The sequence below is a fragment of the Zonotrichia leucophrys genome, chromosome 20 (assembly GCF_028769735.1).
Source record: "Zonotrichia leucophrys gambelii isolate GWCS_2022_RI chromosome 20, RI_Zleu_2.0, whole genome shotgun sequence".
In the NCBI taxonomy this organism is placed as follows: Eukaryota; Metazoa; Chordata; class Aves; order Passeriformes; family Passerellidae; genus Zonotrichia; species Zonotrichia leucophrys.
The window spans coordinates 9,127,785-9,152,809 of NC_088189.1; the positions used below are offsets into that span (position 1 = coordinate 9,127,785).

At 50.2% G+C, this 25,025-nt stretch overlaps 1 protein-coding gene across 1 annotated transcript; it reads right to left on the reverse strand.

The window, feature by feature from the left end:
- Window positions 1–436: 436 nt before the first annotated feature.
- SDC4 (syndecan 4) lies at window positions 437–19,153 on the reverse strand. Its single transcript, XM_064730208.1, has 5 exons — window positions 18,986–19,153; window positions 5,512–5,653; window positions 4,590–4,642; window positions 4,181–4,364; window positions 437–2,894 (listed from the first exon to the last, which is right to left on the reverse strand). The coding sequence occupies exons 1-5, from the start codon at window positions 19,058–19,060 to the stop codon at window positions 2,743–2,745; spliced, it is 606 nt and encodes a 201-aa protein (XP_064586278.1). The 5' UTR covers window positions 19,061–19,153; the 3' UTR covers window positions 437–2,742.
- Between the last annotated feature and the right edge of the window lie 5,872 nt (window positions 19,154–25,025).

The window sequence follows — 25,025 nt, forward strand, 5'->3', positions numbered from 1 at the left end:
TCAGCTCTGCACCCTGCATTGGTTAAACAGGGCTGGCTTGAAACTTGATTAAGCAAAACACCCAGTGCATTGCTTTTATTTCAGGGGACAGGCACAGGGGATGTGATTTCTACCTCCCTCTGCCCCTCCTGATCACAAGGGGACAGCGTTCTCCAAGTGCCATTGCAAAACTGATCAGGAGCAGGACACTCAGGCCATGGCACTGTGCTGTGCCTGCTTCACCTGAGCAGCTCCAGAGGCCCAGGGCTGCTGCTGCTCTGGGAATCCTGCATGGCTGAGCACTGGAGGCAGCTCAGGAGCTGCTGACAAAGCCCCTTTGAGCTGCAGGCCAGGTCCCAGCCTGCCTCCCCCTTCAGTAACCAAGCAGTTACACAAACATTTAGCTCCCAGTTATCCGGCTCCCAAAAGTAATTTCAGATCAGAAACAGTCCAAAAAGCCAGTTTTAGAAAGTACCATTTATTTGAGGGGAAAAAAAAACAAAAAACAAAAAAACAACAAAACCAGTAACAGTGGAAAATCCCCAAGAGCAATTACACAAGAGAATGTGAATATCCCGAGAAGCAGCCACAGCTCCTGCCTGCCTGGCAGTGCTGTCCACAGGCAGTACAGCCCTCCCTCTCCTTTCCAGCCTCCTGTGAACTCTGTGCAGCTTTGAGAGCCTCCCAGAGCCCCCAGTTTCCCAAAAACACTCATACTGGGACTGAGTCACCCAGAGGAGGATCTCTCCTCTGCCCTGATGTCTCAACACACATTCCTGCCTCACCCTGACAAGGGGACACATTTTATTCTATCTCCTCTCTGGATTTGGCCTCAAGCCCACAGCAAAGCCTCAGGAAGGAGCTTTCAGGAGCCATGAAGATTTCCAACCAGCCTTTGCAACTGCCTGGCTCAGTGCTGCCTGCTCAGGTGCTCACTTTGGGGAGCCACACACAGATTTTTGTCTCACACCACGTCAGACTGGGAGATGCAGGAGGACCCAGCTTGCTCATGGTTCTGTAACACCTTCCTGGCACCAGGCACACATCACCCTCTGCTCTGGGACACTGGGGGCTGCTCCCACCCTCAGGGGAGGTTAAACAGGGGATGTTAGAGATCCAGAGCAGGGGAGCTCAGAGCCTGCCCCTGTGGGAGATGCAGAGCTCAGATGCAGCCTGCCCTGAGGCAGGGCTTGGCACAGCACCACAGGGCACAGAAAGTTGTCACCTCCATCCTGCAAGCTCCCAAGGGTAGCTCAAGGTGGGGATCTCTGCTCTCTGACTCTGTGCATCCAGCCCTGCACATCTGGACACAGCCATGGATGCCCCAGGCTCCTTCCCAAGCCCCTGGTGCTCCACACAAGACATTGGACAAACAGCAGCACAAACAAGATCAAAAAGCCTCTTACACACCACACCATAAGGCTGCTGAAGAATTAACTCCAGCCTTTTCATTCTCATCTGTATATATCTCAGTAAAATATATAATATATAGCTCTATAGGACTGATTGAAATATATTACAGCCTAGGATTACTCCTGTCTTTTCCCTACTTCAATCATATTTATGCATCCAACTTTGCATACAGAAGTTATTGCCTTGAATTTGTAATTGAAATTCACAGAATAAAGCTTAAATAGTTTTCACAGAGACTCATTATATTAGTGTTTTACATAAAAAGGATAAAAGTTACCAAATGAGAAAGCAGCCATTTGAGAAACTATAAATAATTCTATTTTATTTTAAAAAATCCTAGAAAAGTTATGAGAAAACCATAAATATCTTTACCCTCTATAGTAGCTGCTGTAGAACTAGAAGAAACCTGTAACACTCTGTAGCTAACTCTGCTTCAGTTCAGAATAGGAATCATATAAAACAGCATCTCTAGAGAAATGCCCGGCCAAAGGAAACACAAAGGGATTGAAAAAATAAATCTGAGGAAATTAAAAAAGTAGATTATTTTTTTATTATTTCAAAACAATTTCTACAAACTTTATATAAACATTAGGCTATTTTCTTTAAAATTTTGTTATGTAAAAAAATCCTACAAGCCATCCTTAAAAAAAGGTAAGAGACTGAAGGCAAGGAAAGGGTGTTGCCATAGCCAAACACAACTGGCTGTCCTGATTTCAAGGACTAATGACCCTTGCCTGGGGCCAACAGGAAAAGACAGAAATCTCCTGGGGAGGACATTCCCATAGGCCCTTTATGGCATTCAGGGATATGGAGCCCTCGTGGGCCTTTTACTCCCTGATAAGGCAACATTATCTGTAGTGTAAGAGATTCATAAATAGTTCTCCACAAAAATGCTTCACATCAACAGCCTGCTGCAAGACATCTAGTAGCAAGATTTATATATAAAAAAAAAAATAAGCCATCTTCTATGGAAGCAGCCAATCCCAGGACAGCACGCAGGATGCAAACACATGGTGTTTGCTTCCATACAGTCTGGTTTGTGTTTATATACCCTCTATAAAACCAAGCAGAAAATTTGGCATCTTTACTCTTTTTACGCTAACTTATGGAAAAAAAAATACACTGAGGTTTTTTTTTTCAGACTCTTTGTATTTCATTGGGCCCTTGTTAGCTGAGTGGGATGGGAAGGGTCACGAAGGAAGTTTGTTTTTTCTCAAAGTCACTTTGAAATTCAATCCAAAAAAATAGGAAAGAAAAAAAAAAAGCATTTGTTCAGCACATCTCATCTGAGGGCACAGTGTTTCAGTACAGTCTGCTTGTCCCTTGATGGGCACAAGGTGCTGCTGAGCTTTAGGCATAGAACTCATTTGTGGGGGCCTTCTTGTAGATGGGTTTCTTGCCCAGGTCGTAACTGCCCTCGTCCTTTTTCTTCATGCGGTAGACCAAGAGCAGGATCAGGAAGATGGCAAACAGGAGACCCACTGCTCCTCCTGCAATGAGAGCTGGGGAGGGAAGAGACAGGAATGAGCCTTGGACAACCCCAAACCACCAGTGCTCCAAGAGCAGCAGCCTCAGACAGTGTCCGTGTGCTGGCACTGTCAGCAACAGCAGATGTTACTGGGAAAGGCCAGGATGGCTCCCAGTCCAGCCACAAAATAATCACATGTTCCACATTAACCAGTTCGAGACAATCTTCCAGTTCAGTCCAAAAAAGAAATGTTGACAAAATATGTTCTCCCTGTATAGAGACAGAACAAAAAAAAAAAAAAAACCCAACCCCCCAAAAAAAACAAAAAAAAAAAAAAAAAAAAAAAAAAGACCACAAAAATACCCACCAAAAAAAAAACCAACAAAAAAAAACCCAAACAAAAACAAACAAACAAAAAAAACCCAACAGACAAACAAAAAAAAAGCCTCATCACAACCCACAGAAAAATGGTACAGCTCCAATCTGAATGGTTTGTTAGCAACCTGTCTGAGCACACCCTGGGGACTCTATACTTCAATTCATCAACACCCAATTACCAACACCACTTCCCTCAAAAAAAGGAAAAAAAAAAATCACAAAACCTCAACAGCCAAAACCCACAAACCTGCAAAATACCACCAAGATTTCCTCTCTCCTCACACCAAGCATGGCCACAGTCACTGAAGTTTATTCCTTGTTGTGACACCTATTGCTTGCACTAAATCAGCTTCTTTGTTAAATGGTTTTGCAATCCACTCTTCCCATCTCCTCCCTGACTGGGATGATGGCTGCAGACCAGCACAAGGGGCCTGGGTTTGTACTTGGGACATCAGGGAAAGTGCCTGAAGCAGCAATGTGCTGGGGACACACCTGTCCCACACACTGAGGGGAAGGCACTCACTTGGTTTTGCTCTGGACATTGGTACTCAGATTCCTACAGCTGGAACCCCTTAGAGGGGCTGCTTGGCTCTGGTACAGCTCAGAAAGGCAGAACTTGGGCAGAGGTTGGAAGGAAAATGCCTGTGCTTGATATGAAACTGATGTCACTGCTTTATGGCCACAGACACCTCTTGTAGAGGCAGTACCTGGGTGCAGAGCAGCTGAGTCAAGCCAACAGTCAGCTGGCAGGCTCAAAAATGAGCTGTTTATCCCAGTAAAGGCAGCAGCAGGCTCTGGGAGGCAGAGCCACCCTGCTGCAGGCAGCCACTCATGGTAAAGCAACTCATTCCCCAGGGAGCTGCTCCCCAGAGAAACAGAGAACAACAGAAGCCATTCTGATTTTCATTATTAATGATTTACCAGTTCAAGGTGGAGTATTACCTGTAAGGACTTCTGTTCTCTCAAAGATGCTGCTGTTTGCTGTGCTTGCCATGGAGATCTTGTTGGACAGGTTCTCCTCCAGAGGTACAGCTTTGTCTGGAATGATTTCATTGTCCACCATTGTGTTTTCCTTCTCACCTTCTATCTTTCTGCCAGTATCTCCAGGGATATAGTTGTCAGATATCTAGAGAACACAGACAAACCACACCCATCAGCAAGCAGCACCCAGCCTGCCCACAGCTGAAACCAGGAGGGTGTGCAGGGAATGCAAAGTTTGCTCAGTGCATTACAAACACCCTGTGCCTGCTCATGCAGGTGGATTTGTCTTGATGCCACGTCCTGCAGGGCAGGAGGGTGCTCAGAAGGTTTCACAGACACCAGAGGAGCTACATGCTGCTTAAATACCTACCAGAGGGGTATCCATGGTGGTCAGATACAAGCCATCTTCAGAGTCTGGGTAGTCTGCAGAAGGGGCAAAAAAAATAGAAAGGGCTCTCAAGATTTTGTCTTATTACATGCTGTTTTTACAGGATTCAGACACTTCCTGCAATACCAGCAACTGCACATATTAGGACTCTTGTCCTCTACAATTCCCCCTTATCTCCTAGCACTATTGATCACTGAATGGCTTGGATTGCACAAGACCACGAGGTGAAATCTTGAAGCCAACACCTCTCCACAGGGAGGGATCTGAGGCTGGACCCATTGGCCCTGCAGAGCAGGTCTGCCACAGCCCCCAAGGTAAATGCCAATGGAGGGCACTGCTCCCACCACCCACCCCTACAGGATCCTCCACCAAACCTCCAGATCTGCCCAGACACGCCAGGCACCGATTGCAGCATTTGTTCTTTAGCTTTTAGAGAACAAATGTTCACATAAAGGGACACAGAGCTACAGAAACTGGTTTGGGCAGGGAGCTTTGCATGTCACAGAGAGTTCACTTGAACACCAGTTACTCCTTTACCTTGTTTGGCCTCAACTGAGACATTAACTTTAAGCCTTTTAACACGGCCTCAACAATAGATTATTTTTTTTAAAGTTTCTCAGCAGTTCTTTGGAGTTCAACAGGAAAAAGATCCAGCCAGCACAAGGCTTTTTCACTTGCAGCAAGACAAGCTTGGCTGGACTCCATCTGTCCTCCCTGAGTGATTCAACATCACAGCACCACAACTCTCACTGTTCTCATCCGAGTGACTGGAGTCACAGTTTTCATCTCCACCTGACACTGTGCTTTCTCTGCAGCTCTGGCTGTGATTTAGCCCATCACTCAAGGGCTGGTGCTGAAAGAAATTCCACAGCAGCTGCTGAGGGAGATCCACTTCCACACTCACCTCCTGACCCAGATGTCTCATCTATATCTAACCCATCAGAGGTTAAGTGAGGCCTGAATTCACCAATGTCTTCATCATCTGGCAGGTCCCCAGAGGCAGGGTAGTCCAGCCATCCAGCATCCATGGTTTCAGTTTCCCTCACCTGTAAAAATGAGGGTGGAGGCATGTTAAACACATGTTAAATATGAAACAACTCTCCAGAAGCATTTTACAGAAGGTTCAGAGCCTGAGCATATAATTTCCACCAGAAAAAAGAAAACACATTAAATGCTGAATTTCCTCTCCACCAAAAGCATTATCTTTATCAGCTGAATTTCCCTAGAATTTCTGAGAACAGAAGCGAGAGCCAGGCTGGGAGGGGAATTTCCTGAGGGCTACACATTGAAGAGGTTCACCCAAACACACAGGGTGAAAATATCACAACAGGATCTTGGTCAGGAGCTTGTGGCAAAGCATTTGGAAGAGCAGCACCTTCAGCTTGTGATAAGGGAGAGTTAGGAGGGAATTGTAATTCCCAGGAGAAAAGCCTGATGGGTGTAGGGCAGTTTTTTGCATAGCACCACAGCTCCATGCCAAAGCAATTCCTCACTCTTTATAGGAGAACAAGGCTATTTTATCAGCTCCGTGAGTTCAGCTGAACTGCAGTGCAATACAGGCCGAGTTCAAGAGCACTGCTATCAATAATGACTTGCCTGAAGGAAGAGCTTCCCCTGCATCACCTTCTTTAAAAGCATGTAAACAAACAAACCCATAAAACGTCTCCAGGATCCAAAGGCCCAAGGAGTGCAGCCACAGCAGGAAAGCTGGAGAACCTCCCAGATATCAGCTGTTTGCCCACAAGGGCAATTTGCACACCAGAGCTCATTTGCACTTGGACCTTCAAGGAGCCACAAGCCCCAATCTCCTGCCCTCACCAAAGTTATGCAACTCCCCAGAAGTATTTCTCCTCACCCCAGAGCCCTGGGGCCAGGCCAGTGAGGGTGCCACAGGTATGAGCTCTGGGGTTGCTCAACACCACCCCACAGACTGCAGATGCTTCCAGAGCCATGAAATCATCCCCAAGGAGGGGGCTCAGCCCCTTGCCCCAGGCCAGAGGCACAATGCAGATGGACAGGTCCCTTAGCTGGGGGCTAAGCTGACAACATTCTTCTGTGCTGGCCTCACAGGACAGCTTGGGGAGCCTTGACAAAGGTTTTGTCCAGCCAGAAGAACACTCCATGAGGGTTTTTCTCAATGCAAGGTTTCCAGGCTACAGCCTCACTGGAGTGAGGATGATCAGGGACTGCTGGGGACACTCAGAGCTGGATGGCAGCACCACAGAGCCCTGGGGTCACCCCCCTGTTCACCTGGCCAGGTGTGGCCCATCCCACAGCCCAGAGGTGATGAATGACATCCGCTATTGATCCCTAACCAAGGCAAACAATCAGCCAGGAGCCATGTGTCAGCTTCCTCTGCTCACAGCCCTGATTCCAGCCCCATCCCCCTGCCCACAGGCCCAGCCCCATCCCCCTGCCCACTGGCACACAGGGCTGGCCACAAACAAGCACAAGATGTTTCTCAGTTTGCACCAGCAGCAGCACTGGATGTGCTTTTCCTTGCTTATTGAGGCCTTTTTGGTTTCCCCAGCAACCCCTCTACAGGACAAGCAGATGAACAGCCCAGAGGGCATGCAGTGCTGAGGCCAGACCCTCTCTCCCTGCTACGCCAAGCCTGGCACTAGGTGCTGGGAAGGGGGCTGGGAGCAAAGGCAGCTTGGAAGGAATCCTCTCCCAGCCTGGAATCAGGCATTCCTGCCGTTATGGATCACTTGCTCCAAGGCAAATTAATTTCAAGATATGTGAAACCCAGCCTCAGCCAGCCTTGCAGTGGAAGCTGCTGCCAGCAGGCAGTAACTACTCCCAGGGCAGCTTCTGGCCATTCATGGAGGGGCAGGAAGAACTCCATTCCTGTGGCTGGGGAGCACATCTGCTGCAGATCCCAAAAGCCCTGCACCAGGCACAGATTGGTGTTGGCAAGAGCTGCGCAGAGCCACACCCCAGTGCCAGCTCACCCTGTACTTCACCATGAGTCACAGCCAGCAATGTCCAACAAGGGCAGCTCAAGAAAAGCCAGGTTTAAGCCCTGGGGTGGCTGGACAGCCCAGTGGCCTTATCAGATCAGCCCAGCCACGAGCTGAGTGGTGGCACACAGCCACAGCGATTAGTGCACGCTGTGGGCTGCCTATCAAAAACCCCTATTTAAATCAGCACAGACAGTGTTTACCAGCAGGGCACATAACAAGGAAATTACTGACTCACAAGCATAAATAAGATTAAATGGGAGCGTTCCCTGAGCTCATTCTTCATCATCCTCTTGAGCAAGGATGGGGAAGTTCCTGGAGGCCGCGAGAACTCCTCAAACCATACAGGAAACTGTTCTTGTGGGCAGTGGCCTCACATGACGGGTTCATCCAACAGGGAAGTCCAAGGGCTGCTGGGCACCTGCACAATTACTCTCCAGGTTTAAAGGCAGGTCCTTCTAGGAAGCAGCCCTGCCTGGGAGCTGGGGCACGGCAGGCTGGGAAGGGTTAACAGTGCAGTGCAGGGCTGGGGCAGGCACATTCCTCACATACACACCTGTGAGAGGGCACACACAGGACCCTCACAGCTCTGGGCCTTCCCAAGTGCCACATAAGAGCTCCCTGGAGGGTTGTTTAAAGAAGCACATCCTTTTACAAGAGCACACAGTGCTCCCTGCAGCTCTGCTGCACCACAGAAGGTGCCTTTACATCCTCTGGCTTGCAGGATGTGGGAAAAGCTCCAAAGTGGCCACAAGAGGATGGTCAGCCCTTGCCAAGTCACCCCTGGCACATCCAGCTGAACACCTCCTGCAGCCCAGCTCTGAGCCTGCCTTCCCCACCTGCTGCCCTGCACTGGAATCCAGCCTGTGCAGCCCCCCAGGCTCTCCCAATCTCTGGTGGGAGAGCCTGGGGGGCTGCACAGCCCCACCTCACCCTGGCAGCTGAACTGCAGTCCTACAACCAATGTGCTCCTCTCCAGGAGGGGTCTGTACAGGAATCAACGTTCCCTGCAGGAGTCCAGTTCAAGGATTTCTTCCTCATGTTAAGCAGCTTTATCCCCAGTAAGCACGAAGGGAGATTAAACAGCTGAAGCTTTTCCTGCCTGCCAGTGGCAAAAATAAATAAATAAATAAGAGTTTATTCCCTGCCAGACAGCCAGCACGTCAGGCACGTGAACTGTGAGTGCCATTCCTGGAAAAGCTGGGCACAGAGGGCTGATGTTTGAGACAGGCTGCACTAGTGGATGAAGGCAGACACTCTTTGCTCAGTGGAGGCACAGGGAGCCCAGGCAGCCCTGCTGTGCTCCATCCCTAACCTATCCCACCCCATTTCGTGCTCCTGGGGTTTTCCCTTGCAGCCCCAGAACAGCACTTACCTCTTCTCAAAACAAAATCAGCTATTTATTGAGGCAGTGAGCAAAGTTTCTGTGCAATGTGTGAATTTCCCCAGCCCCTGGCAAGTCCTGGGAAATAACAAACCCAGGCAGTTCACCTGCCCCAGCCTACATGTCCTCACCACAGCCTTTGCAAACCCTTTTGAAAAAACCCAAATGGTGTTTTGGGGCAGAGACAAAGTTTTCCAAACATGGAACTGGCTTTTACAGCTGTCCCTTGCCTCTGATCAAACACAGTTTATTAAAAGCTCCTTTGAAGGGTCACAGCCAGCAAGCTGCACAGGGAGTCAGACCTGCAGGGTACTCACAGTGCACAGAGCCCTTTATCAAGTTTATAATTTTGGCATGGAGACCCAGCGCTCGCTCCTGGCCTCCCTTCCCAGCACTGTGTACATAAACCTGGGAGTAAACAGGAACAAGGTGAAAGTCAACCTTTCCTAGACAAAGGCACATGGAGCTGGGCCAGCCTGGGGGGTGGCAGAGGCACAGACCTGTTAACCCTGTGTGCCCTGCAGGGACAGGTGGGTGCAAGGTGTTCCCAGGGCATCTCAGGCTCTGCACTCAGGGTCAGGGTACGGATCATCACCTCATGTCACTGCAGCAAGCAGCAAAACACAAAATAAAATATCCACAAAATAAAATATCCTCCCCAGCCCCTGTGCTGTCACAGACAGGTGTCACCACAACACACAGCTTTCAGCATAGCCAGGAAGGGCTCCTGGACAACACCAGCAGCTGCAAGGATGCAGAGCCCTGCAAACCACAGAGCCCAAGAGAGGGGATTTCCACACTTCCACGCAGCTCTTGCAGGAGCCCACAAAGCAGGAAGGTTTTAAAGATCACACCAAGCATGTGAAAGAGCAGGGGGTAGGAGTGAGCTCACCCCCTTGATGCCCCAACATCTGCTCCCCCAAAAGCAGAGGAGCCACACAGCACTGGGAACAGGGCAGCTCAAATTAGGGTAAAACACCCAAACAGAGCTGATCTCCACAGCAGGGAGGAGTGCAGTGACAACAGGCAAAGACTGCTCTATCTTCCCATCTGAATAAGCATTAAAAAACCTTATTAGAAGTGACATGAGCTTCCAGCAGAGGCAGCTCCTTCCAGACAGGTAAGGGAAGGGTCTGTGTTACCCCACAAAATACCCTTCACTCCCTTCATGCTTCAGCTCCACGTAAGGGAGAAGAAAATAAACACCCAGAAGCCATTTTAGTCCTGAGAGCAAAACAAATATCAACATTTCAACTGAAGTCACACCTAACTCCCTAAACACACCAGCCACAGTAAAATAATAAAAAAATCCACTTGTGCCAGCTCCTTGTAACCATGCCTGGAGGCATCATTTTACCACCCATTCCTGGTCAGTCTGTCCCACAAAACTTGCAGCACACACGGCCTGCACTGGCCTTTGTGCCAAGGGACAAAAGTTACACAGCTCCCATCCAGGCTATGTTTGCATTTAGTTGCATGACAGGATCACCTCAGGCTTCCAGACATAGTTAAATACCACCTTTGCTCCACACTTCCCAGGCAGCCCTAGAGCAGGGCCAGCCTTGCCCATGTCCTCTGACAGCACTCCCACCAGAATGACCCAGAAAGGCAAACCCACAGCACTGAGGAAAGGTGAAATCAGAGTGGAGAACACCCCAGGGCTACTGCACAGTCTGTGTCTCTCACCAAAGAGGGGATAAGAACTTTTTTTAATTGTTCTCAATAGCAAAAAAAAGGGTTTTGCTTAAGAAGACAGCAGAAGCAGCACAGGCTGGGGAACTGCTGGGCTCCTTAGAGCACCCCTTGTTCCAGGTGAGCCCAGTGCCTGTCCAAGCAGGTCTGCACCTCCCAGTGTGCTCACCCTGCACAGCCCACGTGCAGAAGGCACATCCAGCCCCATCCCAGCCCTATCCCTCTCCCCCCTTGGTCAGTCCCTGGGTGATTCTTTAAGCCCTGTGGCCACGAGCAGCTCTCAGGGCTCATGTGGCAGCCGAGCCATAATCCCCGTGACAGTGACAGTAATCCCGGGCTCCCAGGGCCACTCCTGTCCCCTGCAGCAGGGATGAACCCTCCCAGCCCCTGCCTGCTCAAAATAGGCTCCTTGCACTCACAAAGTCAAACCTCAGCCACCTTTGAGCTGCTGCTGCTGACACACAGCCTGCTGCGTCCAGCCCACACCACGCTGCAGGAGCAGGAGGACAGAGATTAAAAAGGAATGAACTCTTCTTTAACTGCTTTTGCCTGATTATCAGCCAAGAGCAAAGCCATAAAGATTGAGTCCTTTGCCAGACAGGCACATGCTGGGATATGTTTACTGCAATGGTGGCAAAAGAGCTGCTCTAAACACTCAGTTCCCAGGTCCAGAGCCCGAGTGGGAAAGAGATGACTGCTCCCCACTCCAGCTCAGGGAAATAAAGCTCAGCAGGCAGTTGCAGATGGCTGTGTCTTCATCACTTGCCCTGAAGCAAATGAAGAAAGTTTGGAGGAAGAAGAAAGTTTGGCTGTGTGTCCATCACTTGCCCTGAAGAAAAATGAAGAAATCTTGGAGGAAAACTATAGGAGGAAAAAGCAGGAGCTCTCATGTGACTCAAGAGGAAAACAACTGTGACAGACATTTCACGCCCCTGAAGGGTTCTCCCGGTCACAGGCCATGATACACACCTAGTTCATAAAGAGATTATATTTTTTTTATGGTATTTACAAACCTAATCATAAGTAGTTCATATGCTTCGCTGTCCAGAGCTCAGATAAGAAGCTGGAAAAATTGTGTTCAAGCTTAAAAAAAGGAATTCAGTTTTTCCAGCTCACAACTCACTCTGAGTTGCCCTAGCCTAGAATAAATCTTTCAATTGCATCCTTGTCTGTGGAAGAAAAAAAAGGATATAAATGCCCCAGCAAAGCAGCTTTTCCATCAAGGATGGCTTTTCATGCTGACACTTCAAACTTGGGATATCTCACATGTCCCACTTCCCCCGCATGCCAGGAGGAAGCCTGCCCTCACTGCCCTTTCCTAGAATCCAGCTACACCCCAAAGCTTCCCCAAACACGCACACAAGCAGAATTTCCACTCTGCAAGAAATCTCTGACGTGCACTTTTGGGATATTTCTGCTTCCCCATGCCAGAGCCTTAGCAAAACTCAGCCAGGCAGACACCCAACTTCAAAGGGTGCCCTTCCTCCCTAGCTCACCATGCAGCTAATCTCAGCTTGTTTGTACAGCCACGATTCCCAACGCTGCGCCCTACAAATGCTTCCCCTCCCACCATCCACTTTAATCTAATCAGAAGTAGTAGCCCAAAGATTCAGGCTTGGCCCAGGCTGTCGAGCTCTGCCAGCAGCACAGTTATGCTATTTCAAAGCAGAGGTGCCAGCAAAGAGCAGCAGCAGCAGGGGAAGTTATCGGCACAAAGCACTCGAGACACTGCTACGCTATCAGCCATACCCGTGTGAGCATTTATACAAACAAACATTTCACCAGCAGGGATTTTCCTGGCTAGCTTCAGCACCACAGGCTGGGCTTTCAGTGCACGGGGCTCGGCGGGGATTTTTTGGTTTGTTCCTTCACAAAGACATTGCCTGCTTCTGTCTTGGCTTGGGCCCAGAGGGCAGCAGACACAGCACGTGCTGTTGGGGATAATACAGCTGCACTTCAGGAAACCTGTCACTTCCAGAAGCATTTTCCTCCCTCGGAGGGCTCTGAACTCCCTGTCAGGTTCCTTCCTCTCTGAGCATGGGCTGAGCAACCAGCAGCAGCTCTCCAGCCCTCGCTGACCACATCTGTGCGCCCACAGAGGCACAGCAGAGGGACCCAGGCGTTGTTTTGGTCACTCCTTCCCCTGCAGAGCCACGCCGGGCTGGACGAGCGAGTCTGGGAGCAACCAACACGCAGGACCTGCTCCTCGTCCTCAGCCTCAGGAAATTCGGAATTAGCGCCAAGAACAGCCCGCACATAAACAGTCTCCTGCAAGATCCTGGCTCCAGACTCTGCTCCGCTGCACACTGAGGAATTGCAATAAATATTTACCTCGCTGGGGAACAGAATCTTCCAAGCAAAAGCTCCTGACATCAGTAAGGGGCTGTATTTCCATTTGGAGGAGAGTAGGAGCTTCTCTGCTTTTAAAGCAGGGCATTAGCCCATTAAAGCAGCTTCTACCACTCTCCTAGCACCACAGCAGGCAGGATCTGTCCCTCCACCTCAGGTCCCACTCCTCTCCAGGCCAGCACAGCAGCACACCTGGTGCCCTCCTCCCAGCCACACTCATCTCAGTCACTCTGCCTTCTGCACAGAGATTTCTGGCTACTGCGCTGTGCAGGCCACTTCAGTGCAATCCGAGCACTTTCACAGTCATTAATACACATTACCACTGCTTTTCATTGCTCTAGTTCAACTGTGGCAGCAGCTAAAGGGCAGGAGGCAGGGTTAGCCTCACAGCAAGGTAAGTGGGGCAAGGCCACATCTCTTTGTATACAAGCTGGACAGCAGCACAGTTTTAGAGGAGCAATGGTGAAGATACCTTTTTCCCTTCAGCAGCTAAGGCAGAGCAACATCAAGAGAGAAATCCTTCCCATGGAAGGCTTTGCTTTCCCTGACAGAACAGGATTTACTTAAGCAAGGAGCAGCCGTGGTTTTGGTTGACATAAGCCCAGCTGCTTGGGTAACAGTGCTATGGGTCTTCCCAGTCTCCTTCCTGCCCCAAGGAGTGTCTCCCTGAGATTTTAATTAACTGCTTTGATTTTTAAGTTGTCCCAATAATTTGTCTAACAAGAGCCTCTTGGCATTTCACAAGCAGAGTCTCAGCCTCAAAGGATTTAAGGCTAAAACTGACAAGAGTGCATACTTCCAGCAAAAATAAAGACTTTTACAAGAAGCACACTTTGCAAGTCAGCCAGCCTTCAGAAACTGAGAGGGACACAGCTATGTATTGCATGCTTTCCCCTCCTACGCTGACATTTTCTCCAGATTCAGGATTAAGTATTTAACCCCCTCTTTTGAGACTTTACACTCCTTTAGCTTGCTTTGAATGCTTTCAGTCATTTCAGATTATACTGCTGCTTCCCTGTCTCCCCTGCAGCTCTTGTTTCCAACAGTAGCTACCTGAAAATGAAGGAACCACTGCACTGCCAGAGCAAGTTACAGCTCCTCAAGACAGGGCCATTTTCTGCTCTGTCCTTGCCAACCCAACTCAGCTGCTGGCAGCAGTCACACGGCAGAGCCCGACAGCTTTTCTGCCCACCAAAGCCACAACCAGATTAAACAGGAGGCAGCAGCTCGGTGCCAAGGGCAGCACAGACCGGGTGCCAAGCAGCAGCACCAGTTTTGCCTGTCAACCCCTTTTCCAGCCCCAGAAGAAGAGATCCACCTCTGCTCAGAAGTCTGAGTCACTGCTTTGGGTAAGGGGCCAGGGCCGTTACTCACAGGTGACAGCAGTGTCCCCAGGAGCCGGGATGCCAAGCCAAGTGCCAGAAACCTGAGTCAGAGCATGACTGCTGCAAGTCAGGGCAGCAGAGCTGCTCCTCGGACCAGCAGCATTTACGGGACAAACATTCAGGCACACGCTTAAATACAAAAAAACTAAGTCCGAACCAACCCAGCAGCACAGCCCTAACTGCTCATTAGGGTAGGATCTTTTACAGCCCCTCGGAGCAGAGGCTTATTAGAAGTGAAACTCTTTAACTAGGCTGCCCTGTCTATTCAGAGCCACCAAGCCCGGTCTCATCACAAGAGTCTCATTCTAGTGCAAATCATTTGAATCCTTAATCTGGAGCATTTGCATTCCAGCGAGTCTCAAACAAACAGCCACACATGCTCCTCAGCAGCAGCCCCGAGGTCAGGCGTGTGCAGGGCTCGTCCCCTCGGCCCTGTAGTGCTTCAACTGCATCAGCTTCTCCTCTGAGGCTGCGAAAGCAGCACAGCCCGGCTGTTGTTACAGGCCATAAAGGAACAGGATGTACTGAGCACAGGGGGAGAATGCAGCTGCAAGACCTAAGAGCAGGCTCAAGAGGATAAATGCGAACTCAAGAGCTAGGAAGTGTTTTGAAGGATGGATGTTGAGTTTAGTCTGGCCCAAGCGATAGCTGGGGAGCTCTGCGGGATCACAGAGCCATGATAACTTCATCAAGTCATCTTACAAGTCAACCCAAGTAATTTACATGGCAGACTGTGGAACCACAGCTACCATGCCACCCTTACAGGTACAGATACCATCACTAATCAAAAATAAAGGCTTTAAACCTAAGTCCATCAATCCATTCATTTGAGGAAAAACAACTTACAAAATACAGCACAACTTAGGGGTAACTTATAGTCAAGGGGATTCAAGCAAGCGGGATATTTCTAACAGAGCATTTAGCAGCACCTAAAGCGTGGAAAAGTAGCTGTAGGAGTCAAAAGGGAAGGAAAAGTAGCTGTAGGAGCTGTGCTGAAGCCTGCATGCTGAGCAGCAAGCCAGTGTGCCCCACCCCATCAGCATCAATGGGAAAGTCAGGTTAGCAGCTTCCAGCTTGTGGTGGAAGTGGGATACACACATTTTGAAAAGGCACTATGGCACTACAGGAAAATCATGGCAAGGTCACATTAGGCTCCAGTTCAGGCATTTGAGAGCAAATGGCCTCCCCAAGCCATTCAAACAGCTCAAGGCAATAGTACAGCCATTAGGAGAGGCTTGGAAGGGAAGGAAGAGGGGAAGACACATAGGAAAAACATCTTCCCTGTTGCTGGACTGGAAGCAGGATCTCAAAGTGCCTCGGCAGAGAGCAATCAGGTTGGCTGACAACCTTTACTTCCCAGGGTGAATGAGCCTCAGCTATCACAACTCCGAAAAGCACCAAGTTCAGCGCCAATTCGCCTCTTGCGTAAGATGTTCGGGAAAGCTCTGAAGCACAGGAAAGCACTCTGCAGCATGGGAACTGGCAGCAGGGGGACAGATGAGAGCTGGGCAGCAGTGCTGTTCCCCTCACTGTGCCCCAAGTGCTGCAGGGTGACTGTTCCTACCCATGGGAACCCCACATCCAAGGTGCTCAGCAGTGCAGGGACCGAGCAGCCCTGCATGGTCCCACCCCACCCCAGGATTTGTGCATGCAGCTCAAGAAAGTACAGGGTGCCAAAGGAGCTGGTTTTTTCCTACACATTACAGTCATTTCATCCCAACAACTATAGGTTTGACTTCCAGAAGTCATGAGCTCCTTCCCCTTCGGGGCTGAGGGACATTGCTTCAGACTCTGTCATTTTGCTGCTCTGTGTTTTAGGGAAACTGAAGCAGAGCAGAAATTTACTCTAAATGTGAGCATGGCAAGTAAAGGTAAAATAAAGTAAAACACGCAGATAGCAATGTCTTGATTTGATTGGGAGGGACAGATGAGAAACTGGGCAAAGAGCAGAAAGAACAGGCCTCGGGGATCAATGGCAGCAGGACAAGCCAAACCGGTTTTAACATTAATAATGCTGCACTACTTTCCAAACACAGCTATCATCAACAAGACACCAGCTTTGCCAATCAGGAGGCCTCTGAGCATGATTGCTTTAAACCAGCAAACAGAGCCCACAAACAGCACGAAGCCTCCCCCACCTCTCCCTGAGCAATCCCCTGCTAGCAGCTTCTGGGTTGGATTTGTGCTCCTCTGCACTGCTGAGGACACACAAACACGATGTGGTGCTGCACGAAGACTTTTTCTGCAGAGTTCAAGGCACTAAAGTAGGACAACTGCAGCAAGCCTGCAGCCCACTAGCACTGCTCCAGCCCTGCTGGGCCCTTCTGCAGCCCAGTAAACTGAGCAGAGCCCAAGCCTGCAGCAGAGGGAACATCCTCACCAAGGGGGAACACCCCCTGCTCCCCTCCTGTGCTGCCAGGGGCACTGCTGGAGGCCAAATGCACAGGGAAAGCTCAACCACTCTGCCCCAGCAAGGCAGACCTCACATCCTTTGTTAACTCCACCGATCCCACATCTTGGATGCATTGGTGACTTTGTGTGCATCCCCCCTCAAGCATCTTCTGCAGGAAGCCCATCCCTGCACAGCACAGAGGGGAGCATCCTGCCCACGCATCCTCTGCTTTCCAAGGCACTCAGGCAGAGAGGGCTGGGGACCACCTGGGGACATCAGGCACCAGGGGAAGAAGGCAATGTTCTCACACAAAGCTGCGGGGCTGTTGTAACACAACCCACCCACCCACGGCCTGGGCTCCCACGTCACACTGAGGCACTTCAGTCATACTCCCCCACCCTCTTACACATCCAGGATTGCTTCACACGGAGAAATCCCATTTACACCAGAAAGCTGCTCAAGGGGAAAAGAGCCAAGGCACTTTTGTTTGTACAGGCGTGGGGAAATATTCAAGCACCGATTCACTCTCAACGTCCATGCTCTTACATAAGCACAAGAAATACAATCCCCATCTTGTTAAGAAACAGCTACCTGTCCTCACCCTGCCCGCACAGAAAAACCAAGAGCCACATGCTGTGCAGCCCTGCACGTTTTGGCAGTGCTATAAAAAAAAAAAAAATATGGGAGGAGTGCCAGCAGAACTCTCCCAAACCGTGTGTCATCCTTGTCTCCTCCCCTGTTACCCAAACAATTTGTTTGGATTAGGCTTTATAGTAGGCCAGTGTTACTTCTCAAGCATACACTCAATCTTAGGTAGCTTAAAACACACGGATAAATATTCCACGTAAACTCTATAAAAGTATTTACAGACCACATCTGCGCAAAATTTGTTGTCTTTGCAGAAACCCGATGCTCGCAGACCAGTCCAGTCCCCAGGGACACCAAGTTGCATTTCATACCAAACATGGTCAGTGCAACTTCCAGATGCTGTCTGCCCCAAAGGTTTGCCCTACTAGTTTGGGCCAGTTCCCAAACGACCGATTCACGTGCTTAATGGCCGGGATAAACACACCAGATTAGAGTAAAGTGGATTTGGGCTGCTTGGTTTTAGAGAGTAGCTGACAATTACTACAGATGCTCTCTGTGGGAGATTCCTGCCCTACAATCAGCAACCCCCCAGCCCTGTGTCCCTACAAGAAAGCAGCAGAGCCTTATCAGTTCTGATCGGCCCACCCAGCCATCAATCCAAAACAAACCAATGTGGATGATTAAATCTACTTTGGGAATCCCAGATCTCCTGCAGTTACCTTAATCTCAGCAGCTCTTTCACACTACCAGAGGAATCCGCCCTGATTGCACTATCAGCAAGATGGTCACACACGAAAACAAACAAACAGCAGGGAGGCCAGAATGCCCAGACCTCTGATTCACCACGGAGACCCCACATGTGCCGGATTAAAGAACATCCAAATGCTTCACCTCTTTGTACGTTTAAGAAATTTTGAAACCCTCCACGGTAATGCATCGCTTTTCACTCCCATGTGGATGCGAGGAAGGTTTGATAGACAGAAAAAAAACATCAGGTACCAGTACCACCAAACTCAGGTAAGGCTGGAAAGCCTATCCAGGTACTGTAACGCATCCACACGCACAAGAAAATAAGAATTACAGGATTTACACGACCAGAAGTTGAAGATTAAAACTGTAATGGAGAGCGGCTCATTTCCACCAGGTAGCCGGGTGCCCTCCAGTGCTGCAATCCCAGCACCCTGAGCGGGGCAGAGCGGGATACGTGAGAGGCGGCACAGCCGCGGGGCACCGGGCACGGCCGAGCGGGGATAGCGCGGGGCACCGGGCACGGAGACAACGGGGCACCCACCGGGCACGGCCGAGCGGGGACAGCGCGGGGGCACCCACCGGGCACGGCCGGGCCGGCGCGGCGCCGTCTCGGCATCTGCCGGAGGAAGCAACGCCCGAGCCAAGGGAACCGGAGAAAGAACGGGAACGGCCCCATGGCCGTACTTCGCTCACCCTTCCCTCTCCCGGGAGAAGGGCAGACCGCCCCAGGGGCACCGGTGGCACCGGCTCTCGGGCTGCCAGCGAGCGAGGCCCCAGACCCGCATGTCACCCACCCCTCAGGGCACCGGGAGCCCTTCGCTGCCGGGACAGACCCTCCCCTTTCCCCCCGTCCCTCAGGGCCCGGCCGGACTCACCGACTCGGCGGCGGCGGCTTGCAGGAGGAGGCCGAGCAGCAGCGCGGCGCACAGGGGAACACGGGGCAGCGGCATGGCTGGGCTGGGACACACGGAGCGACAGCGGCGACACCGAGCGGAGCGGGCTCGGGACGCGCCCTGCCGCCGCCACGGCCTTTATAGGGACGGCTGAGCGCGGGGCGGAGCGGGGCGGTGCCTGCGGTCTACCGGGAATGCCCCGCTCCGACACCGGGGCTGCGACCTGCCCCGCTCCGACACCGGGGGTACGAACTAACCCACACCGACACCGGGGCTGCGACCTGCCCCGCACCGACACCGGGGCTACGAACTGCCCCACACCGACACCGGGGGACATGGAGAAACCCGGCCCCGGCCCCCGCTGTGCACGGAAGGACCCCCGCAATGCCCGCGACCACCGTCACTGCGTTATGGGGAGCGAGGGCAAAGGAGAAAGGGAAAGGGGAGAGAGGAAAAAGCAGCGACCGGGAGAAAGAGAGAGGAAAAGGGCTGGAAAGGGGGAAAAAGGAGAAAGAGGTCAGGAGAAAACGAAAGGAGGAAAAAGATGGGAAAGGGAAGGGAGAAGTGAAAAGAGAGACGGAAAGCGAAAGAGGGGGAAGAAGTGAAAAATTAGGGGGAGAGGAAAAAAGGGAAGGGAAAGCGGGGGCAAGGAGGAGGAAAGAGAAAGTGGGGGGAGCGGGCACCCAGCATCCGCTTTTGCAGCATTCCACAAGTGACGATGTCACATTTACAGAAAGCCCTGTCCCTGGCAGCGTGTCGCCGCCGCGGTTGCATCACTCGGGGATGGAACACGAAACCGCTCCCTCAGTCTTCTAAGTAAGCGGCAAGCACAAAAACCCGCACTGATAAAGGAGGCGGAAAACCCAACGGCGCAGTTCAACTATTTCCGTTTCTCTTCTCACATGAATAACTTTGCCTGACCATAAAAACTTGCTTGACAATCTCTATTTCAGCCCCTTAACCCAAGGGGCACCTGAAACACCATAACACTACAGCCCTGTGCTCATGCTGCAGCCACATCAGATTTTCACTTGAGTTTCCAGCGGATTTTCTCTGGTTTGTAGAGAATAAAATATTTTCTTAACAGGGAGGCAATGCATAGCAAAGCATATGTGCCATGGTCCCACCTGCCAGGTATGCCAGCGCCTCTTGGTCTGATTCTCAGCCTTCTCCAGCACTACCTGAGAGAACTTGTAGCCTTCCCCGTGTTCCACCTCCAACCAAAAAGATCCCTATGGTGAAGCAGCTTTTCCAAGTGCCTGTTCCTTTGGGAATACACAGCTGCAGAGGCTGTGAGCTGAGATCCATTGGTGTCCTCAGTGTTTACTAGCACTGTGCCCAGGCACATGGCCACTGGCAGGAGGGATCCGTGCTGAGCTGGCTGCAGAACCTGTTGGCACAATATGAAGTGACAAGGGGCGCTGCTCAGGGCTCAGAAAAGTAAAGATGTGAAGACAGCACACATGTGGGTAATGGTAGAGCCAACCTGAACAGGCTGTGGGGGAGTTTGCTGACCTGCTGTGCTCAGGACAGCCATGTGTCACTAACCCTGTAGTTCACCTCAGCATCCAAGGCCATCAGGGAGGGGTCTGTGCTATGGGCTGGGTTGCTACCCTTCCTTATTACCCTCACTTCGTCACACAGAGGAACTGATAAAAATCACTGCTGCTGCAGCCAGGGAGCCCAGCTCTCATAAATATCCAGGTCTGGGCACTCGGCAGAGGTGGGGAGCAGTGGATGGTGAGGAACAAGAGCACACAGATTGGGTCAAATGTGCAAAGAGAGGTCCTTACCATGACATCTGCCAGACAGGAGACAGCCTCAGCAGCACAAGGTGGCCAGAAGTACTCCGTGCCCCTGAACCCTCTAAATGCCACCTGTATTTGTGTGCATGTGGCCATGACCTCTCTACACGTCCTTCCAGCTAAAGCAGCTACCACAAAGATGCTTTCAAAACCAGCTTTCTGTATTGTGGCTACAAATATTGCTCACTCACCTGTTAACTTCCTCTCCAAACCAGCACAATATGCCAAGCTCCTGGTAATCATACACTCAACACATACCCCTTCCACCCAAAAATCCCCTTGCATGGCACAGGACAGTGTTTTCCCTCCCAGGGAAGTTCTGCTGTGATAGGATGGAGTGGAGTCAGTCTGCCTGGCCTGGGGACCACACACATTGTCCATCCATCTCACATCTGTGTGGACAATCCTTCAGGAAAACTGATCTTGGGCTTCTGGAAACGGAAGAGAAAATTAAACTAAAGCCTAATGTACTTGTCAGCCTTGAGAACAAATTCCTGTAACTTTACTGATGACATTTTTAACGTGCATTGCGTAGATCCACCTCCCTTCCTCACATACACAGAAACATTCTGTGACTGTATCTCAAGAGAATAAGAGGAAATGCAGTCATAAAAGTCATCATATGATTCTAAACTCATGGCCATAAAACAGCTGCCTTCATTTTACCCTTCAAGTGTTTCCTTTCAAGATGCTGACATTCTCCTCTCTGGAATAATGCAGAAAATCCATATGTATGTGACACTCTGAGAGAGCAACAGGACAAATGGGCCCAGAGAGCAAAAATGCTCCACTGAAATGTCCTTTCCTGAAACTTCACCCCAAAGGAGAGAAGCAGAAGCAAAATGAAATGCATGTCGAGAAACACATTTGTTCTGGGCAATGAATTCTCACATTCAAGGTGTGTCAGTTGCATTCTCCACATAAAAATTACAGCTGGCAGAGAAATAACACAGGCTGGTCACCACTGTTCCCAACCCAGTGAAGAATTACCTAACCCTCATGTTGAAAATCAAAATAAACAGCTGTCAGTTACCAACACAACACAAACTTGCTGGAAGTGAAATGGAGTGTCCAAATACAACACATTTGGAGGCTGAAGGGAATCTCACTTCTACATGGCACATCAAGAAATAATCTAGAGATAAATAAAAATAAGTAATAATAGAAATAATAGAAATAAATCAGAATAATAGAAATAAAAAGAAATAATCTAGATAATCTTGAGAAGACCACAAGGCCCTTTAAACAACTTGATGATAAATTCTGTTGCACTAATCAGGAAAAGAGATTCTCCAGCCAAGCTCAGCACAGTTCCTACAGGCAAATTTTTAGAAAGAGCTTAGAGCAGGATTCTCAAGCGAGAAGAAACGTTAAGTAGGGTTTTAAAAATTCCAAAGTCCATTCAGTGAATTCTTTGGAAAAACACACCCGCACACCACATGGGTGGAGGAAGAAGAGTGACTGAAAACTCTCATCCCATGGTTTGAGCCACTTAATGACAAGTTATTCTGGAAATATGTGCTCTTAGCCTTGCTGTCCCTTTAGCAAAGGTGACCTTAGCACAACTGCTACCTTCCAGTCAGGAGGGAAATGAACTCCAGCAAAGGTCATCCAGACAGCACCACCCTTTGTACACCAGCTGGTAAAATACAGACCACCTAAATAAACAGCTTCCTGTTTAGGCAATGATTCCTGGGGAGGAAAACAGTACCCTCCTAGGCAGCTATTTTTTAAGGAAAGAATCTGTGGCTAAATAGGCTATTCTTTTCCTGCACTCCTGATAAAGAAGTGACCACAATGGTTTCATGTGACCTGGGTACACCCTCAAGTCATCAGCTGCGTCCTGGGCGTATCACCACTGTTCCTTCCACCTGTGCTCTTCACAACACGCAGATGGCACTCACAGAACAGTCACTGCTTAAAAACGATGTTCTAACCAGAAGTCAGGACAGCAGCACCCACTGTGGCACCCTAGAAATCATGGTCTTTTTGTTTCAACATCCTTTTCCTCTTTTACACGTTTCCTCCACAGCTGTCTCCAACTTTTTATTTAAACAAAGAGGAAGAAAAGAGAAATAAAGAAAGCTGTTTAATTCCCAATGCTGTTTGCTTTCCAGCTCCACTTTAAACCTTATTCCACAGGGCAGGAGTGTGGGGCAAGGTACCCCATAGGGAGAACACCGTGTTTTCCAGGAGAAGAACACAGTCACCTGTGCTGGAGCAGCCTGGAGAGGAGAGAGAGCCAAATCAGGAGCAGGAACAAACAAACATGACCATGAAAGTTGCTGTCACAAAGTCAGACAGGAAACAAGCTCACAAACTCAACTGCAGTTGAGTCACAGCACAAATGTCTTTGTGCCACAGCCCTTCCCTGTGTCCATATGGGAACTCTGTCCAGGGCAGGAGGGAGCCTCAAATCACACCTCAGGCTCACCTGTGGCTATTCCATACCTTCAGTCACAAGGGCAGCAACCAAGCAGGGAGGAGCCTCAGATTCCAAAGCAATTCAAGTCAACACCTCCCAAAACACCAGCTTGTATCCTGTGATACCATGGACTTTTGGATAAGTCAGATATTTGGCTGTGGAAAGATAACCAACAATGATACCAACAGCGCTACCTTACACTAGCTTGGAGCTTTAGTCAGCTTTGTCTAAACTGACAAAATGTTTGCTGGCAAAGGAAAGTTAGTCCTATGAGGGACTATAAAAGAAATAGGTAAGTGAGAATTAATATCTAAGTGACGCCTTGCATGTCTCTGAGAGCCAAACACGGCAGATTTCAGGAAAGGAAACCAATTTCTACCAAGAATTAACAGAGGAAGTGTCGAGCCTCACAATTTATGCTCAGCAACGTGTTGGCAGCAGACAGCACTGACAGGGCTGGGATTTTCCCCTGTTCATTTCTACACTGGCTGAGGCTGGAGCTTTTGCAAAAATAGATTCTCCAAAGGCCTAAGTGAGAACTCGGCAATAGTGGCCCACGTCCACCACACATGTGCCTCTGCCTTGCACAATCTTTCCTAGGAAATGGTCAGGGAACAGGGAACAGAATGTGTCAAACCTGGCTCAGCACAGAAATTCACAGAATGAGGAAAGGAAAACATACAGCAGAGCTGCATAGGGAACTTCCCATACGAGGCATGGAAAAAACGTCATGAGAGCCTGTCAGAGATCATAATCTGTGTTCCCATAGCCAGCATATTCCACACCCACGACTGATGTGAGCCTACCACCTCCCTCAGAACCCTTTTTATCTCTTTTCCAGGTGAAATAGGCTCTTGTGGCAACTCCCCCATCGACCGAAACAGCCCGGGGGTGCCTCCTCTCCTTTTTCTAGCACAGATTTTATCTCCAAAATGCTCCGTTGTCCCACACAGCCTTGAGGATTTTGCTATTAAGTCAGTGACAATTCTTATACCTGAAGCCAAGCAAGCAGGACAGCTCACAACAAGCCCCAGCAGCCAGGAGCTGATCACAGAAGGGGTACAGTGGAGCATGAGGGTGCCTGGCACCTGGCCATGTCATGAGGCCAAATAAAGATATCAGCACGTACCAGAAGAAACCTCCCAACCCAGCCCTGTAATGGAAAGGTGCTGCCAGGGCACACCAGGACTCGGAACAACATCCTGGTATGGCCTAGAGCTAAAATGAGCACAGCTGGGCAGCAGCTGCCAAGAGCCTCAGCGCCTACAGGAACTGGCCTGGAAATGAAAGGAAATACCCGGGGACAACAATTTCTTGTATGGTTGGTATTTGTGTCCTTAGCAAGGGCTGCTCGGCCACGTTACTGAACACGCTGACACCAGTGCAGGGCTGGGGAAGCCTTATCTCCAAAATCCCACAAAACCTCGGGAATTTCACTGTTCACACAGCGACAATCTCATACCTGAAGCCAAGCAAACGCTGCGGCTCACTGAGGGCACCAAACCGAGCCCCGCAGCCAAGAGCCGATCACAGGAGGGGGACGGGGGAGCACGAGGGACTCTGAGTCTTTTTAGCAACTTTTAGTGATGAAGGCACCGACCGACGGCAGGGGACAGGGCTGGGGACGCCCTTGGCAGGCAGATATGGGAGAGCTGAACACTGGGCACGGCGGGCAGCCGGGTCGGAGGTCGTAGCTGCGAGTCGGAGCCAGCGGGCAGGGTCGGGATCTAGATCGGGAGCGAGCGAGGTCGGGGCAGCGGGCGGGGTCGGGTTTGCGATTGAGCGGGGTCAG